The sequence below is a fragment of the Melospiza melodia genome, chromosome Z (genome assembly GCF_035770615.1).
Source record: "Melospiza melodia melodia isolate bMelMel2 chromosome Z, bMelMel2.pri, whole genome shotgun sequence".
NCBI lineage: Eukaryota > Metazoa > Chordata > Aves > Passeriformes > Passerellidae > Melospiza > Melospiza melodia.
The window spans coordinates 35847183-35871875 of NC_086226.1; the positions used below are offsets into that span (position 1 = coordinate 35847183).

At 33.8% G+C, this 24693-nt stretch overlaps 1 protein-coding gene across 5 annotated transcripts in view; it reads right to left on the bottom strand.

Annotated features, from left to right (window-relative positions):
- The window catches only part of ADAMTS6 (ADAM metallopeptidase with thrombospondin type 1 motif 6), a 148632-nt gene that overhangs the window by 48109 nt on the left and 75830 nt on the right, over positions 1–24693 (bottom strand). For all 5 annotated transcript variants that reach the window (XM_063180314.1, XM_063180311.1, XM_063180312.1 and 2 more), the window contains exons 10-12: positions 20123–20269; positions 10917–11058; positions 901–1008 (exon numbers count right to left, since the gene is read on the bottom strand). In XM_063180314.1, the coding sequence (XP_063036384.1) occupies positions 901–1008; positions 10917–11058; positions 20123–20269 (397 nt within the window). The remainder of the gene's footprint in view (positions 1–900; positions 1009–10916; positions 11059–20122; positions 20270–24693) is intronic.

Genomic DNA, 24693 nt, shown 5'->3' on the forward strand with positions numbered 1-24693 from the left:
ATCTTGAAAAAAGGTACCTAGAATGCATTTTTTCCTCCCTAGTATGTATCTTTAATATCAATTAAAATATTTTTCTCTCGTTTTCAAGATCTGTATAGATTTTGCCTTGTAACTGAGAAACAGTCTTCTAATATTCTTGTCTGAAACTACTGATATACAGAGATTGTTTTAAAATCAAAATTCTCATATTCAGACAGATATTGTAGTGCTAAATGTATCTATTGCAACACTATCTTTCTGTACTTTTCTGTTAGGTGGAAGAGTTTATCTGACTCTACATCAGTCTGTTAAGCCAAACAGTTATGCAAGCATAACCAAATAATGAAAAAATAATTCAAAGTCAAAATAGAAAGGTCACTGGGAAATACAGGCTTTTATAAAATCCCTTTATGGATTCATTCTTTTTTCTATATGCTTGTATGATTTGGTATATACAGGGAAAAACAAAATTCTTTTCCCTTCTAACAGAATTACATAGTTCAGACTCTAGATTATGTTGCACATTTTCAAAGTCCATGGCAGGTCAAAAGTGTAACAATTCTTAATGGAGGAGTGGTATAAAATCAAATAAAGATTAAACTGGAAAAGTTGTTTTTTTTTTTTTTAAATTACAAAAATTACTCAAAAAGTTCAGAAGAAATAGAACATGTTTTGGGGTTGTTTTTTGATCCAGGCTCTAGAGTTTTACAGAAAGGAGAAATAATTCTATTAAATTACACATATAAAATAATGGTGAAAAAATTCTGTAGAACATTTTCCATTACAATGTACACATGATAAACTATGTTTTTGTTTGAACTGTTGTAATTGCTGTGAAATACTTTGACTTTCTAGTTCTTTTTTCTTGTAGTCTTTGAACAATAAATTCCTTCTTCAAACAATAAAACTTTATGTACTCACCCCCTTTTCAATGCTCCCTGTTTGGCAAAGAGTACCTTCTGCTGCTGGAATGCTGTTGGTAACACAGCGGTTACTTTTGCTGAGGCACCAGAGCTCTCTACACACTTCCTAGGAAAGAAGGCAGAAGCAAGTTGATCAGAATAAAAGCCTAAAATTTCTTCCAGTCCTCATAAACACATGTATGCACAAACTTGTTTTGAACAGAGAGAATTAAGACGTCGTCTGCAGAGAAACATCTAAAGATAGCTGTGATAGCAGCAATTTTGAAGCTACTATATTTTACCTAAGAAAACTCTGCCCAAAAAAATCATTTTGGAAGAATCAAAACTAGACAATAATATGTTTTTCACACCTGCAATGTAAGTAATGTTCTATAATTGCTTTTTTTCTTGACTTTTGCTAAGACTGGGCTTAGTATATTTTAGTGTTATAGAAGTAGTCTTCAGATGAGCTGTAGTGTCTCCATGAAGGCTGCTATCTGCCTCAAAATTACCTGCCAAAAAGGATACCAATAATCTTGAGATATGAAACAGCAACAATTATTTTTCTTTCCTTTATGTAAAAAGAAAGTTTTTGAGCTCAGACTAGTCACATTCCTCTTCTGCAACACTTGTTAAAGCAGTGCATGTTTAGTTAGAACTAACTAAGGTACACACTCAAATATTTCCTTAAGGCTTTTTAGATTTGCAGCTGCTCTTTCATACATGATTTATCCCACCCTATTTCCCTATGTTGTCAGTGTTAAACTAACTGAGATCTTCAAATAATCTTTTTGTTCCTACCATACTTTCTCATTTGGTTTTGCCCATTTATTAATTTAAATTAAGCCAGTTCTGCTGATATTGGAGATAAATTGTTAAAACTAGCAAAGGGTTGAAATTCATAGTGTGGGCATGATCCAAAATTGGGTGAACACCAGAAGTCTTCACAGTTGCTTCAGCTGCCCCTGGATTCAGCTCTGTACACATAAAAGAATGAAGAGATGTTTGCTTTTACAGTAAATTACTTACATAATAATATTTACTGTATTACTTTGGGATCTGTGCAAAAGTTCACAACTTCCTTACACATATTCTATATTTTAAAATATTATTTTAATATTTGGAATATAACAAGATCTTTAAAATGATCTTATGATAATCCTTACTGTTTCATTTTACTTAACTGCTGCTTGAAGTAATAGTCTACAAAAAACAGGTTCTATAGTGAAACTTGAAAGAAAAAGAAAGAGGAAAAGACAGTGTGAATGAATTAAAGTTATTGTCCACTCCCCTCCAGGTTCATTGTTTCTCTGAGGTAATGAATAATTTATCTGGCACCTATATACCCTATATGATGTGTTCTTTACACATTAACAGGAACAACTGCTATGTTTTACCCCAAGATTCATATTTCTTGCACTGTATTGCATATAAAAATTTATTTATTTATACATTAATCTCTAGTGGCTGCAGCAACAGTTCAACAGTAGAATCTTTTCTTGACGAATACAGAATTATTTACAAAGTTTAAAAACAGCTGGTGCCATTCTTGCAGGGATGTTAGTACAGTGTATTTAGTTTCATGATTGGCAGAAGCAAGGTATCTTCTGTACAGTCCATTAAAAAATAGACAATAGGAACGGTTTGAAATTAAACTGAATGAAAACTGGTGATTCCTGGACTTTCCATCTAATTTTTGACAATTAGGCCTAAGTTAATCAATCCTATTTAGTGTCTGACTCTATGAAAACTTAAAATTATTAAGCCTGTTTTGGGAGATTGACTGCTCCTTGTAAAAGTCCACCTGTAGCCAATGAAGAACTTTTCAAATTAGTTTTCTTTCAAGAAAGACATGTAAGCAGTATAAATATTTATGTAAAACTCTGAGCAAATTTGTTTTTCCTCACTCAGCTGAAAAATTTTCAAATTAAGATACAGATAAATAAATATACTAATTAAAATAAAACAGAGAAGTAACAGAAGATACATCACATACCTTCTTGAAAAATTTAGCTTAATTACAAATTTGACAGCAACCAACTAAGGTGCTAAAATTCAACACTAAATCAATTTCACATCTAAATCAACCATGAATCCAAACTTCAATACAGTACAGACTACAAAATTAAAATGTAAAATGAATTATTTTCAGACACAGCATGTGGTCCTCCTGTAATAATCCTGCCTTATTTCCATTAACTTTTAATTTACTTCCTCATTTTGATGAACTAATTGGGTGTAATTTACTCGCTCATTCTTCACATGTGGTTTATATTGTTAAAAAAAAAGAGTCAGACTGTGATAATTCTACTTGTGACCTTCTATTTTTTTAGATCTCACCAAGTTCAAATGTCTAAGTTAATAGCTGTTCTTACTCACAGAGTTTGCTCCAATGTTCTGAAAAGCAAAACATTCAACCGCATTAAGAAACAAAAGATTTTGAATAATCTGACATGGACAAAAGCAAAAAATCAGGTCTGGATAGCAGTCTGGAGTTTTAAAACATCTATGTTCCAGGATTATTTGAATCTAGAATTCTGGTTTTTGCTCCAGAGTTTATGTGCAGAATCCCCCTTCTGTCACACCTACACAAGTATACCTTCTATACTTCACATAAGTGGAAGTAATAATTAATGTCTTTGCCATTTTTCTCTACAAATGAGAGCATTTGACAACTTCCTTTCAATAGGATTCTTTCTATATATTTAGACTCCTCTGGTGCATTAGACGCTTCTAATTCACTGATCTAATATCAGCCTGACATTTTAATTCAACAGTGTGAAATAATGAATACAGCACTCCAAAACTATTTTAGTCATTCGTCTGTTTACCAGAAGATAGCAAGCAGGTCAACCCACCTCTCTACTTCACAAAATGAAAAAAACATTTATTCCTAAATTGTTTTGAGAAGCAGTACATCAAAACTAGATATTATTACTGACATATTCTGATAGTCCTTTTTCAGATGGTAATTTCAACAGGAATTTATCTTAGTAAATCCCTAAAGACAAAATGATAGCGTTGAAATATTACTATGGGCTTTATCATACTATTAATGTGTGAGCAGAAACCTCCACTTAAATCAGAAAGGAGTTCTGTTTGAGACAGATATACAATAGCCTAAAATCACCAGAATATTTCCTCACAGAGAAACTATTCAAAGCACCAAAGACCCACAAAAATAACAATGTATCAATTTGTAGATGTAATTTATATTAAACACAAGAAATGGAAGGATTTCTGTAATATCTTTTGAAGATAGCCGAATTTAAGATACTGTTTATTTTTCCCCACTGTACTGCATTTAAAAGAAAACACAGTCTCTGAAGTATACTCTCCATCACCCTGTACATTAAATGAAAGATAACATTAATAGCCATTTGAAAACAAATGAGATACCTAACAAGAAGTAAAAAATCCATCTGTGTTGTTTGATTAAATGAAGATGGATTTAGACCAGGTGTTCCTATGGCTAAGTCTTCTTTATTTTCAACTCACCTTGGAAAGTTAAACAAAGCAGTTCTGACTAAGATTCATAAAGCTTTCTCTTCTCCAGCTCAACCCCATGAACACTATACCTGCTCCTACTTTAGTTAGTGACAAAAGCTATTTCCTTACTACTACCATTATCTGTAACACCTCTAAGCAATGGTTTTTAATAAGCTGGCCATACAAGAAACTGCCCCGAAAAAGTCAGGCCCAAAATAACTAATAGAAAGTATAGCGCTTTTTTTCCACACACACACATGCACACAGGCACACAAACACACGCACCCACCCACACCCACCCACTAACAGGTGACCCTTTTAGGGTAGTCTTTTCTTCCTCAGAAAAGGATGAAGCTAATGTGTATTTGGCCAACATTATATTTGTTTGAATAATTCAATGAAACTAAGAGAAAGGAGCATAATCTGAAAATTAAAAAATGACTTGAAAGTCAGTCTCCAAATTTCTCGATTTAGAAACTACTAATTTGTAAAGTAAACAAGGGAAAAGTTTTAAAAATCCAGGAAACATAAACTGAAGCTGAGGCCTTTCACAAGATCAAGACAAGATAGATGACAACCTGTAACGGTGTATCTTAGGGTTCCATGACTTCAGTTTGGAATTCGGATGCTTGTATTTGCAGTAAATTAAACAAAGCTGAACCCATCTAGAGAAAAAAACACAGCAAATCAAATTACCTTCATTTTGCCTAAGTATTATAAATGATGGAGCCTCTTTCTGTTGCATCATGCAGAGTTACATATAGTCATTTCAAATTATGTAACATCTAAGCATCCTATATCATAATCATCATAAATTGTTATAATACAGCACAATGAAAACTCAGTAATATGAGCAAAGATCAAACTGCTGTGCTGTTCTTGTTTTCAAAACCAATGAAAGCTTCCAACAAATATTAGTAGTTCAGCCTATAAAATTGAAATTTAAAAAATTATGGTAAATACATTCATAAGGCATATTAAATTATGATAATTTGGGAGGTTCATTTTTTGCTCATAAAATTTTAAAAATCCTAAATAGGTTTGTCTGTTACTTCAGCATGTTTATTTATAATATGCTGCACCTCTTGATGAGCATTTGCTAAAAGAAAGCATAAAAACAATTAGCTTGAATTGCAATTCAGACCTGAAAATCATCAACAGAGTATTTTCAGGCTCATTGCTGAAATGAAGATGACAACTTGACTACAACTAAAAGACCCTAATTAATAAGTGAACTTCAGAAGGTTCAAAGTTTTATCCAGATAAGAACCCAAAAGTTACCATTTTAGTGCTTCACTACCAAAAGCTCCTTAAGTGGTGAATCACACCAAAGAATGTGAAATAGAATACAAAACTTAAGACCCACCCTGTATTATGTTTCCAACATGCTTTAAGAAACATTGGGTGCCTATGTGAACCTTAAGGAAACTAAAGGAACCCTACAAGGTCAATCACCTCCAAGTACAACATCTTCCCTTTCAAACCCATGCAACCTATCCATCTTTACTCAAACAACATTCTAGTATCTGGGATCTCATCCATTATTGCTTCTATGATCATCTAATGCATTTCTCCTGTTCTCATCATCAGCTTCTCTTTGCACTTTCTTAACAGCATTCATAAGAGGCAGGCACATTGGTGTTGGTATCTATGTCTCTAAGAGAGACAAAGAGAAAAACAAAGACAGAAAGGAAGGAAAAAGAGGGGGGTTTGAAGACAAGATAGTCATAATGAAGAAAAAAGGGGACTGCAGGAACTCGTTTGAAAAAGGATGCAGAACTGCTTTAGGTTCCTGAAAGAGGAAAACTTCTGGGACTTCCCTTTTCTATACACACCATAAACTTCGAAAAAAGAGTGAACAAAATTCATTTCATTTCAACCCAATCCTGTAAGTCCTTACACAAGAAAAGTTTGAAACTTTAATCATTTGCAATGCTGAAGGCCTGCCCAACAGCAGCAAGAGTTCTTTCAACTGACTAGAACAAAAAAATAAAAAGGTTGACAAAAATGACAGAGTATGATACCAGTATTTTCAATTCATCTCTTTGCTTACACGTACTTTTAACATCACTTTGTGAGCAATGCAAAATAAATCCAGCCGATGAAACTACATATGCTCAGCTAACAAGCATAACGGCAACTTAGTTATGGTATGATATATGAAACTGGGGTCAAAAAAGGCACTTTACAGAAAGTTATTATTATGCCGAAATTCAACTAAATGCATGATCCTAAGCATAGTATCAACAGTGAGGGAACAAAAGGAAAACAGTAGCTTTGGTGCAAAGATAGAACAGTGGCTTCTCTGCCTTTCCTTGTGAAAGATCACCAGCTTCCAGAATCTGCTTCTCTTCCTATAAAACCCCTACCTCAAGCTCAATGCTACTGCTCTTCCTTTAACTGGAGTAAACCACATCCATATTTCAAGAGAAAAGTGACAATTTAATTAATGAACGTTAAAATTTGTATCACCCAATCACTAGGGTCAATTGCAATTCAGGTTTCTTGGCCTAGTGGAAATTTTAGAACTATATAGTAATATATTTAGCCTCCTGGATTTTAAAGTCAGCTGATCAATGCCGGTAGAAAGGCATAAAATGCAAGAAAAATATACCAAATAATTGTAAGCTACTATCTCTGAAACCCTGCTGCTAGCAGCCAGCAGCTTCACAGATCGTAAAATGCAACACAGCAATATCAACCATATGCATAAAGTATTAACTGCTTTTAAAATGTCTGAGGTTTTAGCCTCTCTCCTAAAAATGTAGGGACCAGCTCTAAAGCACAGCATTATTTTGAACCACAAAATCAGTAAGTTAGGTATTTTTCAGGTATTATTTAAACTCATAAAGCAGAGAAATCAAAAGACAAGACTGGAATTGTTTGCTGAGTTAACCCAGGGACAGCCAACAGCCAACTGTTACTCGGCAGATGCTCAAAAGTTAAGGCAATCAGAAGTCAATGAAAAAGTTTCCCTTACCTAAACCAAATTACTAAAAAGGAGGTTCTGAACTATTAGTGGAATTAAAACGCAAACAGGGCAGAGAATTGACACACATCTGACAATCAGCAGAAGAAAATCCACACTGCATCATCCTAGAAGATGTAGGTTATCCAGCGGTTACATAATTGAAGAGGAACTAGCACTGTTTCTAACAACCTCAAAACTTTCCACTGCAGTGAATTCAATAAGATGCCTGAAAGCATGTATTGTCTTTAGGAAAAAGCTATACATCAGTATTGAATGGGGCAATTTCCATCATTAGAATTTGGATCACTGTAAGCCATAAATTTAACATTCTCCTGAGTGTGAAAATATACCCTAAAAATGAAATATTTTGAATAGATTGAGCCATTGCCTTTCACTTTTATATTCAAAATACCATTTCTTCACCTAAATTCTGAAACATTTTCCCTGTATCAAAAGGGACACAATATAGTACATAGATCAGTACAATATAGTATAGTATAAAGAACAATGCACAAGTAACACTAGAAAGAGCAGTGTCTACTTGCTAAAATACAGCTTTATTTTTTTCAGCTCAAACAGCTAAGACACCTTGACTTCTTGTCTCACTTAATATGCTAAACAACACAGAGAAATCTGACCAATAGCTGCAGTGCTTTTGCTACAAGAGTTCTGTCTGAATGCAACTAAACAGTTTTATTAGGAGTAGTCCTCAAAACAGTACCAAAACTGAAGAGCTCCCTTTCATGCCAGATTGTCCCCTCACCAGTAAACAAACACACACAAAAGCAGAAACTTGAAGTCCCTTTAGTAATTGAGTTCTGATGCTTTACTTGTTCAAACACCTCTCATGTTACTTAACTTCACATTCTTAAGTAAGAACAGCTCCAACTTTAACAGTGAAAAATTCATTGCAGAATGATGACAGGATATATGATCTAAAGCAACAGTTTAACTTAACACCCAGAGGAAGCAGATGAGGAAATAAGGGAGAAAAGGCAAGAAACACAGACTAGCATTAAAGCTATGTGGTTGAAAGAAGTACTTTTTCTAAAGGTGAGAAGAATGTGGCAGAATTCCTAAGCAGAAAGAATGTGAAGATTTTCTAAGTTATTTTAAAAACACCAATTATATCAACAGGTTCATCACAGGCCACAGAAGATTTTCTGCGTGCATGTATTTTGATTTGAGAGTTCAAATATGTCTCTTGCCATGGCTTGCCACTAAAAACCAGTAAAGAACATGAGCAAGAGAAAAATGCAAGCAGTTTTCTCTGAGACCTGGAATTTATTTCCTATTGGGTCATGAAACTCCCTGTTGGAAAACCTGCTCTCTACCTTTTTTTATAAGATGCTTTAAATAAAAAGGGCTAAAAGAAATGTTTCAAAGGAGCTGGTATATGAACTACATTCACTGTAAATAGGTGGTTTTTGCTGTCGTCTTCCATCATAGTTGCACATGTGTGTGTTCGAAAAAGATCCATGAACTATTAATGGCATCTTCATTGAATAGTACATTGAGAAGAAATAGCCAAAGCACTGACTGTTTACTCTTGATAATAAGAGAGTTGAGCAGAGTATTCAATTTAGCTTCTCCTGGAATTTAGATCCAGTTTCACTCTTCAGTCCCGAAACCCTTTCATACATAAAGAAATCATTTCTAACTAGGTTATTTTGTGCACTAACTAGGTTATTATTTGCACTACAATCTCCCAAAAGCTGTTTCCCCCCGCTTCAAAATTATCACTTCAAATCTCTAAAATATTAATCACCATGGTCACCTTGAAAGAGCATTATGGCCGTGGCAGATAATATTTTAAATGTATATATTATTTTAAATTCATATTATTTCTTAGAATGGATACTACCAGACTTTTACAATAACTTATATATTAATAGATGCAGTTTGAATCCTGTGATCAAAACAGTGTGGTTATTTTCTGAGACACTTGGAAGTTATGTTCATATTGATGGCATACGGATGGAACACCTCACCCTATATCAATTCAGAGGTCTGGTAATGAAGACATAGCTTCACTTCATGAAGACATTGCCTCAATTAAGTGTCAACATATTTTCCATAACTCTTAGGGAATCCCAAAAAAAATGTTTAAAAAAAAAAAGAAAGCAGAACGCAAAAAGCAAAGATAACCTATATGTCTTCATTACTTCCAGTTATTTCTGGTTTAGAAACTGGTTTAAGAAAGAAAATGCACTGTACAGTATGATCATCACAACAATGGTTACACAGTTTAACAGTGTTTAAAAAACCCTACAAATATGTGGAAAAGCCAGGTTTTGCACATTATGAACTTTCCAGTTTAATTTAGAATGCAATATGTCTCCAAAAACTGTGCTATAAATCATAGATTAAATAGATGCAGATTTCCCTAGTCTGCAAATAAAAGATTATGGTGAAAATTTGTAAGGAAAAAAGAAAAATAAAATGGTATAATTTAGATGAAGAGACAGGAAATAGGGCCATTAAGAATAGTGATGGGAAGTGAGAACCTAAAGAGGAACAATATAGGCCAAAAGAGGGTTGACGAGGAATCAGAAGACTCAGGGCTAGTTAGCCAGCTACATAGTTCTTAGAGCCTTTCCAAAATGCAAACTGCCAAAGAGGCATCCCAAATAATATTGTATTTATCACCCCAGAAATATTAAAAATGGAATTTCTTGTTTTATTTCATTATTTTATCTGAATAATCTAGAAATTTAAAATTATTAAAACTATTTCCTTTTAAACCATAAGATAAGTTCTCAATGTTTACTTGGTGAGCTCTCAGCTGATTATTTCATAACAAGCATAGCAGAATGCTTTTTTGCCTTTAACTGCATACTTTTGGCTGGAAGATTTTAAGTAAATATTTGTAACACAATGACCTACATGTGAAGGTTTTTATTTCTACTGTAAATTTATTTACTTTAATTATTGCAGACTGGTACTTGCAGCCAAATCTTTGCTAGTACTTTGCTACTCAGTATTTTATCCAGCTATCTAGCTTCATGTTCAACTATTTCCAGAACCATAATTTACCTTTCAAAATAGATATCTGAATAATGTGAGATGCAATAGACTCAATGTCAGGGGAAAAACAAACAAACAAGCAAGCAAACAAACAAGAAAATAAAATCATATCTGATAAATTAATACAAGTACAAAAGGAGCTCCAAAATGTCACTTTATATGGAAAGATTAAAGCCAAAAAACCAGACTTCACATTTCAAAATTAATACAATATAAACCTGATCTCAATCTAGTGAAATCAGTGAAAATTCTCAATTACACTCAACAAGGATTGGGTTCGAGTGTTCTGGGCTCTTTTCCTCCCTACAATTAAAGAACAGCTTACCCAGCTCATCGTTACCCACATTTAGTGTACAGCACACACAAAGGGCTCAAGCAAAAGATGCAGCATAAGGATTAAAATTAACCCTTTGCTTATAAATGATGGCACTGGACATGCTATTGGAAATCTGCAGCTCACTACTACAGCTAACTACAGATTTATGCTACAAAGGAATATATACAAATGACTAAGCAGAACACTCAGCATAAGGATTAAGACTTCTTACCCCATATTTACATTGGCGGGATGTTGCTCCATACTGGAAGCGACACTGTTCATCAGCATCATACACCTGACCTGGGGCCACAGCTGGATAAAGAAAGTCACGCTTGGGAGGCTCATTATCAAGGCAAGTACCACGGCCCGAACTGTTCAACATAAAGGACCAAATCAATTAGGAATTCTACTGACTGTAAATCACAGTAATGATATTATGTATGTATATTATACTTTTAACAGTGCTGGGTGTGAAACAAATATGATTGCAATAAACAGACACTAAGAAGGTACACCCATATAAACAAGAGAAAATATTTAGACGTAATTAGGAAGTTAAAATAATTTTTCATCATTATTATTTTTAAAAATGCTTATTTTAGATTGTGAAATAATTTTATATATTAACCTTTTTAAAAGTGTGATAATTTCTGAGCCACACAAGACTGATTTTCATTTTTGGTTTAGGATTCCTATTTGTTTTCACTGAAGAACAACTACATTTAGTCATAGAATGAAAAAAAAACAAATCAAGCAAATGCAAGAAATTCAGTTTACAATTTGAAATTACCCTTCTGATCCTTCAAACAGCAAAATATAATCTTATCGATAGAAGCAGCTCAACTGGTTTTCATAAAACTAAAACACATTCAAGTTTCAACATGACAAAATGTTTATCGGATCAGGACCTTAACATGCAAGCTTTTCTTCCATTCGAGGGAAGAAAATGGTTACGGAGGTAAAAATTCTGCAGGAACTTCAAGTTTAGCTATACTACGATAGTGAAAAGAATTGTATGGGTCCAAGATCTTTTTTTACTGTATTAATAGTTAGTCCTAAAAAATTCATGTTGGAACCAAAAGAATCATCTTTGCAAACTTCAATATTTTCTTCTTTTTATATTCACTGTTTTGTTCAGTGGTTGATGATTTTTTCCCAAAATATGCCCATATTCAACCACAATATTTTAGTGTAGTGGAATAAATGACAAAGAAAGCCAAAACCAGACTGAGCTCTGTTTAGAAAACTTTGTACTTTGCTAAATACAATTATTCAGTTTTATTGGGTCAGTGTGCATAAAAGAGGACAGATGCTTTTTTACTTTCATTTCACATGTGAATAAGTGAGGATTTTCAAAGAATTCTTATGGCAACACTTAAAATTTTTTTCCGACATTCCTACCAATTTTGCCAGCACTTATGTTCTGTTTTTTTCCAAATCTTTTCCATGCACCTTGCCAAAGGAACGTAATTTCAGAAGTGAATGTTCTACACTGTTTTTTGGAGATCTCCAATTTTCTATACTTTTCATCTGCAGATAAAAAAAGAGCAAAAAGCGTCCTTTAACTACACATTTTATGTTCTTATTTTAAATCTATTGTGATCAAGTCTTCGAAATACTAGAAAAGATCCTTTGGAGAAATAAAGGAACAACGTCTGCCAACCTTTAGAAGGTGGCAAATAGCAACTAATGCAAGAACCAGGTAAATACTGGGAAAAATATAGTATTTGATGAAAAATTCCAAGGATTTTGGTGTGATTCACCTGCATGCCTGCACACACACCACACCCACGCATCCACTCAGTTGAAATCTACTTTTAAAATATCAACTGTGTGGTTCTGGCATAAAAAAATCATGTACTTTCCCCTTTACCTCATGTAATTGCTGCAAGTATATATATTTTCTCGCAGCATAAACTGGGAAAATATCCTTCAATCTTTTCAAATATGTCAGTGTTGTATGTTGCATATATGAGGAATGCATGTTAATAATTCCAATATTAAAAGAACCGATATACAGCTGATTTTTCCGCATCTGGACTGAACTACAGATAGCATCTTTCCTTAAACAAGCAGTGAGAAGTTTAGCATTTGGCACAGCTTGAGCTAGTATTGCCATATAATGGGAACACTTCCATAGATTCCAATACTGTAGATTACAAGATGACTGTAAACTGCTATCTTGTAAACAGACAGCTGAGGGCACAGCATTTGAAAAAACTTCATTACCTTTGGTGACTTCCCTCCACAGGCATATGTACCCCTGCCCAAATTAGATTACAGAACCCATTCTAAATCTTTAAATTTGTAAATTCAAATCTACAAGACATACAATGGCAGAAAAGCAAGTCATAAATCCTTGCATTGAATACAAAAATATTACTCTTCTGCTCTAATTACCAGATTTGCAGCATAATGAAAAATTGTTGTAGTAATTGGGAAAGTACTACTGAGAAGTTGTTCTCTTACTAGTTACATTATATCACGACCTCTAGACTGAAAATTTATTTCTGACTTTCCCTCTGCTTCAGTTCTATTATTTATCTCAAGCAGTTGAGCAAAACTGACCCTTGATTCTGCATTGCAGGAACTGAAGTATTGTGGAAAAGAAATGGCATGGTCTTTATAAACACATTAATAAAACCAGAGACTTTCCATTGGTAATGAAAGGTCTGACCAAAGCTGTGCAAAGAATGAATACAGGCTGAGGATCATTTAACCTTTCCAGAAAACTTTTACAGGACTTGGGAATGGTCCAATACTCTTGTGCTCTTGTGTGTATGTCCCTGTTCTCTCTTTCTTTGTTCCATCAAACCAAAGCCCAGATACTTGAGAAAAAAAATTATGTTAAATCTAGGGGAACGAACCAAAAGGGTCCAAGAAGATTCATGGTTTTGGAGAACTTTATAAACAGAGATCTAATAGTTATTATCACTCAGGCATATAAAAGCGTAGATGTAAAAAAGGATTGGAAAGAATGCCCCAATTTTTAGAAAACTTCTACTTATAATTGCTTTTATGCTATGTGATTTTATCTTCTACTTTATCAGGTAGTATATACACCAAGTCAAAAAATCTACAGGATATCCCTGCAGAGCATTTGCATTTTTGAACATGGCATGGATAAGTCTTTAATGCCTACAACAGAAATAAGATGATCTCGAACTGACCATTACATTCTATTACTCTACGAGGTACTAATAGTACTCACAGTTTTTCTCATTTTCTAACTTTAGGTTAATTTTGTGAAGTTTTATGGGACATACTGGGACTTGTTTCAATTACAAAATAGCTAAGCTTGATGTCATTTCAGCCCAGTATTCCAGTGTAGTGTCTCCAGAGATCATTTTAAAATACTCTACAATATAATTTAAACTTTTTTTTTTTTTGTATTTTAATATCACATGACAGCAAATTACTCTTCTGTTTGAAAATATAACAAGGATACTAGAACATTCTAGGAAAGCTTAAGATTTCAGGCTGTGATCACTACTAACTGATCAACCAAATTAATATCAACCAGGGATTAAATCTTTACAGACTGAATACAAAACTCAGGATCACCACCTCAGCACAGATATCACAGTTGCATTAAAGACCAATAATGAGAAAAAGCAAAAATCATGGATGTAGATCTCTCAGGGTTTATGTTCCTATTACAGTATCTATTCCCAAATATTCCTACTTACATAGTATAACCCAACTCCTTCAATGGCTGAAGAAAATATCCCAGAACACTGGCTCTGAAAATTGGTTTTGAATGTCGCCCAATGACTTCATTCATAATAATTATGTGGACTATAATGCAAGCTACACTTAATGATCACAAATTAAATGTAATATTTGTGAATATTTGTGAATACCTGTTATAGCTAAACAATCATACACATAAATACATAAACTGCTATCATACATAATGATTTATTTAATTCTGATCCCAAATTAGTAATAAAATATGAAAAAAGCAATAGTGAAAATTATTAACAAAAACAGAGAGCATTTTTACATATACATACCATTAATTATTTACATGCCAATATATCTGACTCCAAACAGAATCCTTACTTCATATTTATAAGTATAAATTGATCTCTTAGAAGCACTAGGTTACAGTTCTCTACAGGTTACAAAAGCTGCTTTACTTGACATTAATGGGTCAACTCTGCACATTGCTCAGTAGTCTACAGATCTAGGCATAAATATTTGTAGAATCTGGACATAAGTAACAGACTGAGATTTGGATTTGGTGTACTTTCAATTAAATCAAGCCAAATGCAATTACTAAATAAAAACTTTCTTGAATGTTACGGAAATTCAGATTTACCTCTCACTCTTCTGATAAAATCTAGTTCTTTCCATTCTTTTATGCCAAGGTTGGCTCTGTCTTAGTATCTATTTTATACAAAAGACTCTGCAATTTTGCACAATCTTTTCATCACACTCAATGTTCCTTGGAGCTCCTTTGCTTGGAGGTAGTAATTTGCTGTTTCTTTAATGCATACTATCCCCCATGCTTTCCTGTGTTCCAAAGCTAAATTTTATTCATTGGAATATCCAGCAGCTGTACAAGGAAAAATCTCTTTCTTCATCTATCATAATCATCCTCCTACCAAAATCCAATTTTAAGAGTTCATGAGATACTAACATATAAAATACTGGACCAATCAATTATTTCATCAGATATTCTACAAATAAGTTAATGGAAATCTGAGGCTGATTCTGCCCTTTACAATTTCCTTCTATTTAAATAAATCAAAAGGTAGACAAAGAGTAATACTTGCAAAGTCAACACTCAAGGCCATACTGCTATCCCATAATTGCAGAAACTCTTAGATCATTTTATCAACTAAAGAGTCTTTTAAGTAAAACATAAGACTTTCAAAGTTTCAGAAATCTATACCAAAAGAGGGCACATTTTTTTTATTTCATTGCCTGTTAGCAAAAAATAATTTAGATCTTAGTATAATTTAAAGAAAATAAGCAAATTATAATCCAAAATATAGGTCAACACATGCAAATTTTGTCCACTGATTTGTAGAAAGAGATATTAAATTTTATAAGATTGATCTGATCTTATCTTTCAAAGCTATTCTTGGTTTATACTTTTTTTCAGAAGTTACTTTACATTTCTGGAGTATGAGGGAACTGGCCAGTGTGCCATAGATAATATAAGAAGTATATGTAGACATATCCTATATTTACTTTGCATATCCACTTGTACATTTAAGATTCTTGGGCAGATGATAACTGGACCAGAACACTGAATGATGGCTTTTTTTCTTTCCCTATATTGTCTGCATGGGCTTGCTTGGACCAAGATAGTTTTGGCTCCCTTCCAGAGTTAGAAAGTTGTAGTCTAAGATCTAAATCTTGCTGTATGGCAATCATAGAGTGTCTCCAAGAATTTCCTGTGATAGATCTTAATGAAATAATTTAAGATTGTTGGTTCTCCTCTATCTTCAAAAGACAACCCTGCCTTTGAAAGACAGAGCTGGCCATCTTGCTTCTCTTAACTCCTCTCCTATTACTGCACAAGAAAAACAAACTATGATTCCAGAAATCACACAGTTTTTTTATAACAAAATGTAGAAGTTATATACACACACACACATGTTGAACAGAATTAAATTCATACTAATTGTTTTTCAGCCACTAAAATTTCAGGCTTGGTTCTTTTCTCCTATGAATAGATATTACAGATTTCTACTCATTTCACAGAAATCTCTGTCCCCTGAGACTGCCCTCCGAGCCTCCAATTCTCAGACAGTACTACAGTAATTAGTTCCATATAATGTTAGTGAAATTAAAGCCATTGCAAAGCACTTATGAACAATCCAGTTGATAAACTGAATTATGTCAATCTTTCACTGTACCTAAAAGCCTGATAGACAACAGCTATTTTAAGCTTGGCAGACAAGAGCTTTTATGTGCTTCAAGGAATGTTTTATCCAGAAAAGAAGTACTTCCTTTCGCCATTTCAGTATCTGTGCTGGTTGATCATCCTTACTGAGAGTTTTGGTAGACCTATTAGCATTGCAAGTTTGTTTTGTCTTATGTCAGCCTTTGAGCCATATTCATCCTTTTTCCAGCACTCCTGAAAAATAATTTGCTTTCCCAACTACTATCTGACCGAACCCCCCAGGTGATACTTCATGGCTACTACTCAGTGTAAAACTGCTGTAGCAAGCAGTGACCTGAGCTGGTAACTAGTAAATTCGCATTAGCATTCCTTACCATAAAATACTGTGAATGTGTAATGAAATTCTATCAAAACTCATTCCAGTTGCATTAACATGGTACCATGACAGTATGGCCCAAACGTGGGCAAAGGTGCAAAGATATACACTTAAAAGGTCTCACAGACCTGGTTTCTGCTTGGTTATCTGCATTTAATACCCTCAAGTCCTACCTGTCTTGTTACACACAGCTAAATGAATTCCAAACCAGCTTGGCCTCTAAAGATCTAAATCAGCATTTTTCTCACCCGTTGCTAAGTCATCAAGAAAAATTAAGGGAAAAAAAAAATTCTGTGAGGATGCAGACTCTTCTAAAAGCAATCACAGATATGTTGCCACATGAAACTTGCTATTATTTTTTTTATTCTTGCTAACTGTTTACTACCTGCAACTGAAATATATCTGCTCTCAGAGCTGCCCTGTCTTAATGAAAGGTGTAAACGGGTAAAAAGAGATTTTGGGTTCTGGCAGTTGTCCTGAAGGTATGTTTTACTCTAACAGATGCCTGTTGTCATTGAGATTGTATAAAATCTGGTGAGTAAACTAGAAACTAGAGAAACAAAGTACAGTTTTAGAGACTATCTACCTTATGAAATAATAAATCAAATATTTTAAGGAAAAAACTATCAATTCATTTATAGAATATTAGATCCACAAACCAGAATAAGCACAGATTTATAATGAATAGATCATGTTTGAGAAATCTGACATTTTTGAAAACAGATTCCAGGATTAGTAGATGAAAGAAAAGTTATATTAAAGTCATATATAACACTGTATTCTATACAACAGAAAAATCTACAAAAATTGTGATGTGTAACATTATGTGTGTCCAAGGTGGCTTTGAAAAAAAATAGCATCTTTATTCCAGGTTACAAAAATACAGCTGACGTACTATGAAAAATAATTTATCATTGAATCTCCTATGCATAGGTTGTTGTTTTTCTCTAGTTCAAATATCACTTAGTAACTTCAGTAATGATTATTTTTGTGAAATTCATTTTTGGTAGTATTTTGAGTAGAGTTGCAAACACTGGCAATGATAGAGAAGTATCTCAAAAAATCTGAAGAGATTAGAACTATGGAACCAGACTCAACAGAGTACTTCTGGCTTTATAGCAATACAACTACAATTTCACTGCCACCCCACAGATTTCAAAATTAAACATAAATCAACCTATGGAATGGAAAAGAATAATAGAGATGCTAACAGTAAATAATAGACTAAATCAATTTTAAAAAACAGGGTAAAAATGCTCAACATAAAGATGTTTTTAATTGGCACTAAAAATTCAAAAGACTACTGCATGCATCAGGCTAAAATTTGAAACTGTGCAGGAGCATTCTGAACAAATCTTCAGCTCTATTATCTTTGCAGAATAACACACACACAGAATTTTATCATGTTCCTTTCCTTTAAGTCCATAGATAAGAAATAACTTCTTCACTTTATGTTGAATTATGTCCTCATTAACAGTCAAGTTATTGTCAGGACAATTATGGGATCAAAATTTAGTTTTTTGGCGAAAAGCAACAAATAGAAGTAAACAAGACAGAGAACAGCAGAAGTGTAACAAGAAGAACAAGCTCCCAAATACTACAAAGAAATACCTGAACAGTAAGCTTACAGTTAGAACTACAAAGCTGTGAAATAATCTTGGGAGATATATGAAAACCATATTCTTTTTCACAGTTAAAAAACCAGACTGCAATGACATTTTAGAAAGACTACTAATAGGAACAGCATTGAATTAACATAAGTAATTGGTAATTATAAAACAAAATAGCTATGTATATTTTTTTTAAATAATGCTAGAGTTAAATTAATACATATATATATATATATATATATATATATCCCCTTAGCAAATGAAATTATATTGTGAGAAATGTGTACCACACATATATGGTAAAGATGATTTACTCATTTACTGCTTTAGTTTAGACTAAAATATTCATCTTAAATATGCCAGTATATGAAACTGCGAAGGTGCAAGGTTCAGAGTTGTGATAAAAAATGCCTTAAACCTATTACAGTAACTGATAAGAAATTTTCTTCCTCTGAATAGCACCAATACTTAAATGTTAGTGTCTGCCCACTGACTCTACAGAAGTTCAAGCACCTTGACAGCCCAAGTCAGTGATTCTCTGCATCCTGTGGGAAACTACATTTGAACAAACCTAAAGGCTTGGGTCTAGATGAGTCCCTTCAGAAAAGATACAGAAGACAGCATCTTATTCTGAAGTTAGATCCCTAAAAGAAAAGGAGATGTTAATTTCTTTGTAGCCTCATGGTTAGACAATTGACTGGTTAAAGCCCCTCTCTTAAAATACAGAAAGTGTCTGAATTTCTGAACAACCTGTATTTCTAAAGGGCAGGATTGCACTAATGACACTGAAGCTGCCAACTAACTGTTATTTGCTTCCAATAAAGACTATCTTTCAGCATCTAAACAAATCTGCTAAGAATCTGTTCTCAGTGAACTCGTGGTAATATGTACTTGTCTTCAAAATTTAAAACACATACAAGGCTTCATTATGAATCATCAATAGATATAAATGTATATATTGATACATTTCTGTGAATGACATATTTTGATTGTCTGATTTTTTTCATACTGAAATTTCATGTAGCAAACTACTTCTGGATAAAATCACCACAGAAGTAGAGGTTTTCAGAATTTTAAGGTACTAATATAAAGATCTATGCCATCCTCTTCCATAATCTTTATATTCTCGCCCATAGTACCAAGGAACATTGATAGGTAAAAACCCACAAGATTGCATGAAAAATATCTGACAAATGAAATGCAAAACAAACAGGGCTATGACCATCTTCCCTTCATTAGATTCCCTCACATTATGTATGCTAACAAAACATGATCCATAGACAAATCCTGCCCTCTTTTATTTCCCACTCTCAGATTAATGAAGTAATGAGGTATGATCAGAACTTCAGAATCTTTTGAGAAGATTAAAAGCAGTGGAGAACTGTTAAGGTGGTGAATGGAGCAAAAGAAGCTTTTGCCATTATATTGAAATAATGCCCTACAGAAATAAAGAGTTTTAAATGACTCACTGTATTTCTGTCTATTCATTATAAAAACGTAAACCATCAGAACAGGTCAGTATATTGCTACAACTGATCCCAAACGGTGTCAATTTTTTGAAAACTCATTTTTCTTGAGAGATTACTTACTCTAAAAAGCTGGTGATGTAATCCCGACTGCAAGCTGACCAGGAGAAAGGATTGGTGTTTGCTGTAATATGAGCTGCCATTAGCTTTGCTGCTTCATGACCTTTGGTCCCACAGGAATTGCCAATTCCATCATGATTCATACCAAAACTGCCCAAAAGAATAGGAGAGAAACAGCCCATTACTTTTCTACAGCATCATATATAGCTTAAAACATAATGTCACCTTTACAGCAATCGCGTTGGACCTAAAAGAACACAGTGCAGGAGAACTCCTAAGTAGAAAGTCAGTTAAGTTCTGTTTAATTTATTCAGGTCTCATAATACAGCACAATGACATAACTGTCTTGCCTTTTATGGATTTTTGGAAGCATTTTATTGGTTTATTAAAGCTTTTAAAGAAAACATAACAGTATTATTGCAAGACAAATACAGAGCGCTCAAGCCTTTATTTGGTATGGTACCTGGATATGGAATATTTATTACAGTGCAGACTCTTGGATTAGTGAAAAAGGACTAAGAATAGGTACTGTTGCTGTAACAATACACTATATATAGGCACAGTGCTATCAATGATAATTCAAGTAGAACATGGGTTTTGCAGTTCCTAGGACCATCCTGTACAGACACTCCCTCTCTGTATCTACTCACAGAGGGACTTGAATCCCCCCTGTTAGAGCTTTGCTTTGTCAAAGAAGGTCAAAATGAAGACAATTAAAAATCAGCAGAAAATAAAATAAGAAACCTCTGGATGGAACTTGGCCAAAAGAGATTTTCAGGAAAGAAATTAACTTTCAAGAAAAATTATATGACCCTAGTAAAAAATTATCTTAAAGAATCCTTATTCTTGTTATTATAAAACTCTACGTTCTTAGTCTTTGATCAATTTCCATTCAATCACTTGGAGAGAAAAATGTATTCCCTCATTTCTTATTTTTTAAAATATTAAGCTTTATTCAAATTTACTCCTTCTCAAAAGCTTACAAAATCAGAGGGGCAGATAGTGAGAGACACAGGAACTTCCCTGATAATGAGACAGAGAAGTAATTAAAACAGTGCCAAAACTGAGATTCTGAACTCCCAGAATCATACAGAGAAGTCTGTCTTTGAAGTCTTCTGTATGCTAAAAGGACTGACTCTGATTTCTTACTCATCATTCAGGAAAACAAATGGATTGAGGCACTCAGGTTTGATTTTCTGTTAACATTTAGGGCTGATGCAAGAACATACAAGAAGTAGTAGCAAAGAAACTGACCTTTTTTCAGATGAAAATACCACTTCATACCAGCTCATGCCACTTTATTCACTGAAATCAGTGCAGTTGTGTTATATTAATCTGAACATATTGCTCAAGATCGTGGTATAATGCCCCAAGAATTTAATGTTACCCTGAATTTCAATATACTGAATACTATTTCACCTCTTCAGATGATCATAACAACCTACAAGTGAAAGGTGTTGGCAACCATTCCTTCCAAAAAAAAAAAGAACATCAGTGAAGGATGGATGATTCCTACAGGATCAGGATGGACTTCATGATCAAAAATGCATGGCTGCCTCACCTATGGGATATGTCCCTATGGAATAGATATTCAGCAGCAATGCCCGCATGTATCTGGCTCAGTTTGTGGTATCTCACAAATGCAGAAGCCATATACTGTATTATACACTGCAAAAGTCTAACTGACACCTTACACTATTATATAATCAAATAAAGGGTGTCCCTTGCTTATAAAAACATAGCTTTAATCAATTAATCTGAGAAATGTACATAATGCAATGAAACTTTCAGACCAGTGTTATTTCTTAAAATCTTATCAAAATCCATTTGTATTAGGAGATGAAAGAATTTAGATATCCTGTGCAACAAACTGAACCAGAATTTTACAATTAAAAACATGTTTTATTTACCTTTTCTCAGTGGCAATTATTTCCTAGAATTTAGGGTACTTCAAACAGAAACATTAATTCTTCAAATGTCTCTGTACCATTTCTGAAAACAGAGAACCTTATTTTTTAATAATCTCCATGAATTACTCTTTTATAGAAACTATTTGGATGATTCTTATATTCAGCTTATCTCTAGTTAGCATATTCCATTTGTTAAAAATCTTACAGACTTCAGTTCTCTGGGAAATGAAATTTTTATCTTTTGAGTGTATAAGTAAAAGAACAAACTTCATAGTTTAATAATCTTCCTTCTACCTGCTCTGCTTGTGAAAAAGACAATGTTGGTGACAGTGGCAGTGATATGCCTGATAAAAAGCATGTCTGTGAATGGAAGTCATAATTTCTGATGCACATGGGAACTCAATCAATGCCTTTCCAATGATCTTTACAAATATTCATTCTCCTAAATCATCCATCCCTTTCCAAGAAGGCTTTTCTACTTGTCCTTGCTTCTGAATTTAAGGGGAATGTGATCATGAGGTGCAGGTAACTTTTTCTGATGTTTGCAGAAGGGTTTTACAACTACTGTCATCATTTCCAAAGATGGTAGTGGCAGCATGCCATTACAGTCCAGTAACTTGCTCTCCTGTGGGCAGGATTGCAGATGGAAACACATTTCTGACTAAATTACCAGTTTTATTTCCACCAGAACAAGCTGGTCATATTTGGCCATCATTACATTAAAACTATGTCTTTACAAAAGCATGCTTGCAATTGGATTATCATGGAAAGGTAGGGAAGAAAGTAAGGAACATAAAATATTCTTTGTGGAGCCATTGTTATAATTTGCCTACCTTTTTCAATCTCACTAAAAAGACACAGACTTCTTCCTTTCATTGGCTTTAAAAGCCTGCCTAAAACTACCAGTATAATTTTGCAAGAACAGCCAGATGGGTGAGCAGAAACTGAAATCTCCTCAGCTGACACAGAAGTCATTCTATGAAGTTATCTTTCCACCTGCCCTGTCAAGGTAGGATGTTTAACCCAGAAGCTCTTGCATTTTCATGCATTAATGCTCCTCATTTCCAAGAGAGCACTTACAACACATTAAAGAATTGTGCAAAACAGGAACACTTAAGAACTTTAAAATTATAACTAAAACTATCCTGCAAATTATCTGTAGTTTGTATGTTTCTTAAAAAATTCTAAAGCAGCACATCCTAGCAGCGCTCACTGCCTTGTTTCACTTACTAACATCTGTAACTGAATAATTTTTTTCCTTTGGCAATATGTTTTACATTATATCTGAAAAAATTATCTGAGGGAATTATTTGTAATAAGCATCCAACTTACGATCCAACCCCAAAAATCACAGGGGAGATAACTAGTGTCAGCTGCATTGAATAAAAGGGCAATAGATAAGCAGAGGACCTGGAGTCTAAGCAGAGGGAAGGATGTGAATATAAACTTCTTGTCTAACCTTCCTTAATCTTGCAAGAAAACCATCACTGTAGGTAGGTCCCTACAGTTTCATTTGGTTACTGACATGTTTGGTAGTTCTAAACAATGATGGTTATGGCTGCCAAAACACTTATTGCTGATACATATGAAATTACAGCAGTCATTTTTGTGAGACAGCCAGAATGCTTCTGTCCTTATGTATTACTCAGACACTTCAGATCCAGAAAAGACAGATCCACACTAATCTGAATGCATCTCCATATTCTTCACTGAGATCTATTTTGTATTCCATGCACTTTATTAGCCACTAAGTTACCTCAAAAATGATACTCAGGTGAAATGTTATTTCTCAATCAATTATCTCTGCTATCCAGCTGAAGTATTAATTATCTTCATATCAAACAATTTCCTAGCTTTCTTAGGGCTTGGAGGACTCAGAAAAGCACAGATTGTTTCATTTCTTTAAATACAATAGAGAATGTTAGGATTTTTTGTTTCTTACCAATTCATGAGTTATATGAATTTGACCCTTCTTTTTTAAAGCAGCTTATGTTGCTCTGCCACTTAACAGCATTAGGAAGAAGAGCGCCAGACAGAATTGTGAGTCAGGTGATGGAAAAAAGTTACAGGAACACAAGCAAGAGAAATACTGTAAAGTCAAGCACTGGATCTTCCTGTCCTTTATCTGAAGCTGATTTACAGCTCCAAAAAATACATACCCTCACAACAAAGAATTGGCATCCTTCTCCTGAGAGAAAGAAAAGCAACTTACACCTAAAGAGGTTTGATGATACTAATCATCTGTACTAGGAGATGAACATACATGCTAAGAGTGAAATGGGCTATTTTCAAGTGAGTATCTTGACCCTAGGTACATTGCTAGTAATTACTCCAGTGTCTCACGCTGACCTAACATTTATGGAGATTGATATAAAGGATAGAGAGGAGTCATAAAGTCTATCAGTGAAAAATACTTTAAAAGTTTCTAAAGTAAAGCTCTGCCACAGTGTGGGCATGCTTATCAAGTATTCTTGTATTTGACAGAAGACCTAAATAGTGAATCATAATATGCTTGGAGAAACTGAGTTTATTATATTAGAGCCCAAAATTTTCAGAAAATTTGTATTTAAGCAATTTGCCATTGTATTGTACTTATTTTCGTAATAGTTTAGAAAGTGTAATTTAAATCTATATATGTATTTCATATAGCTTAGAATGTCTATT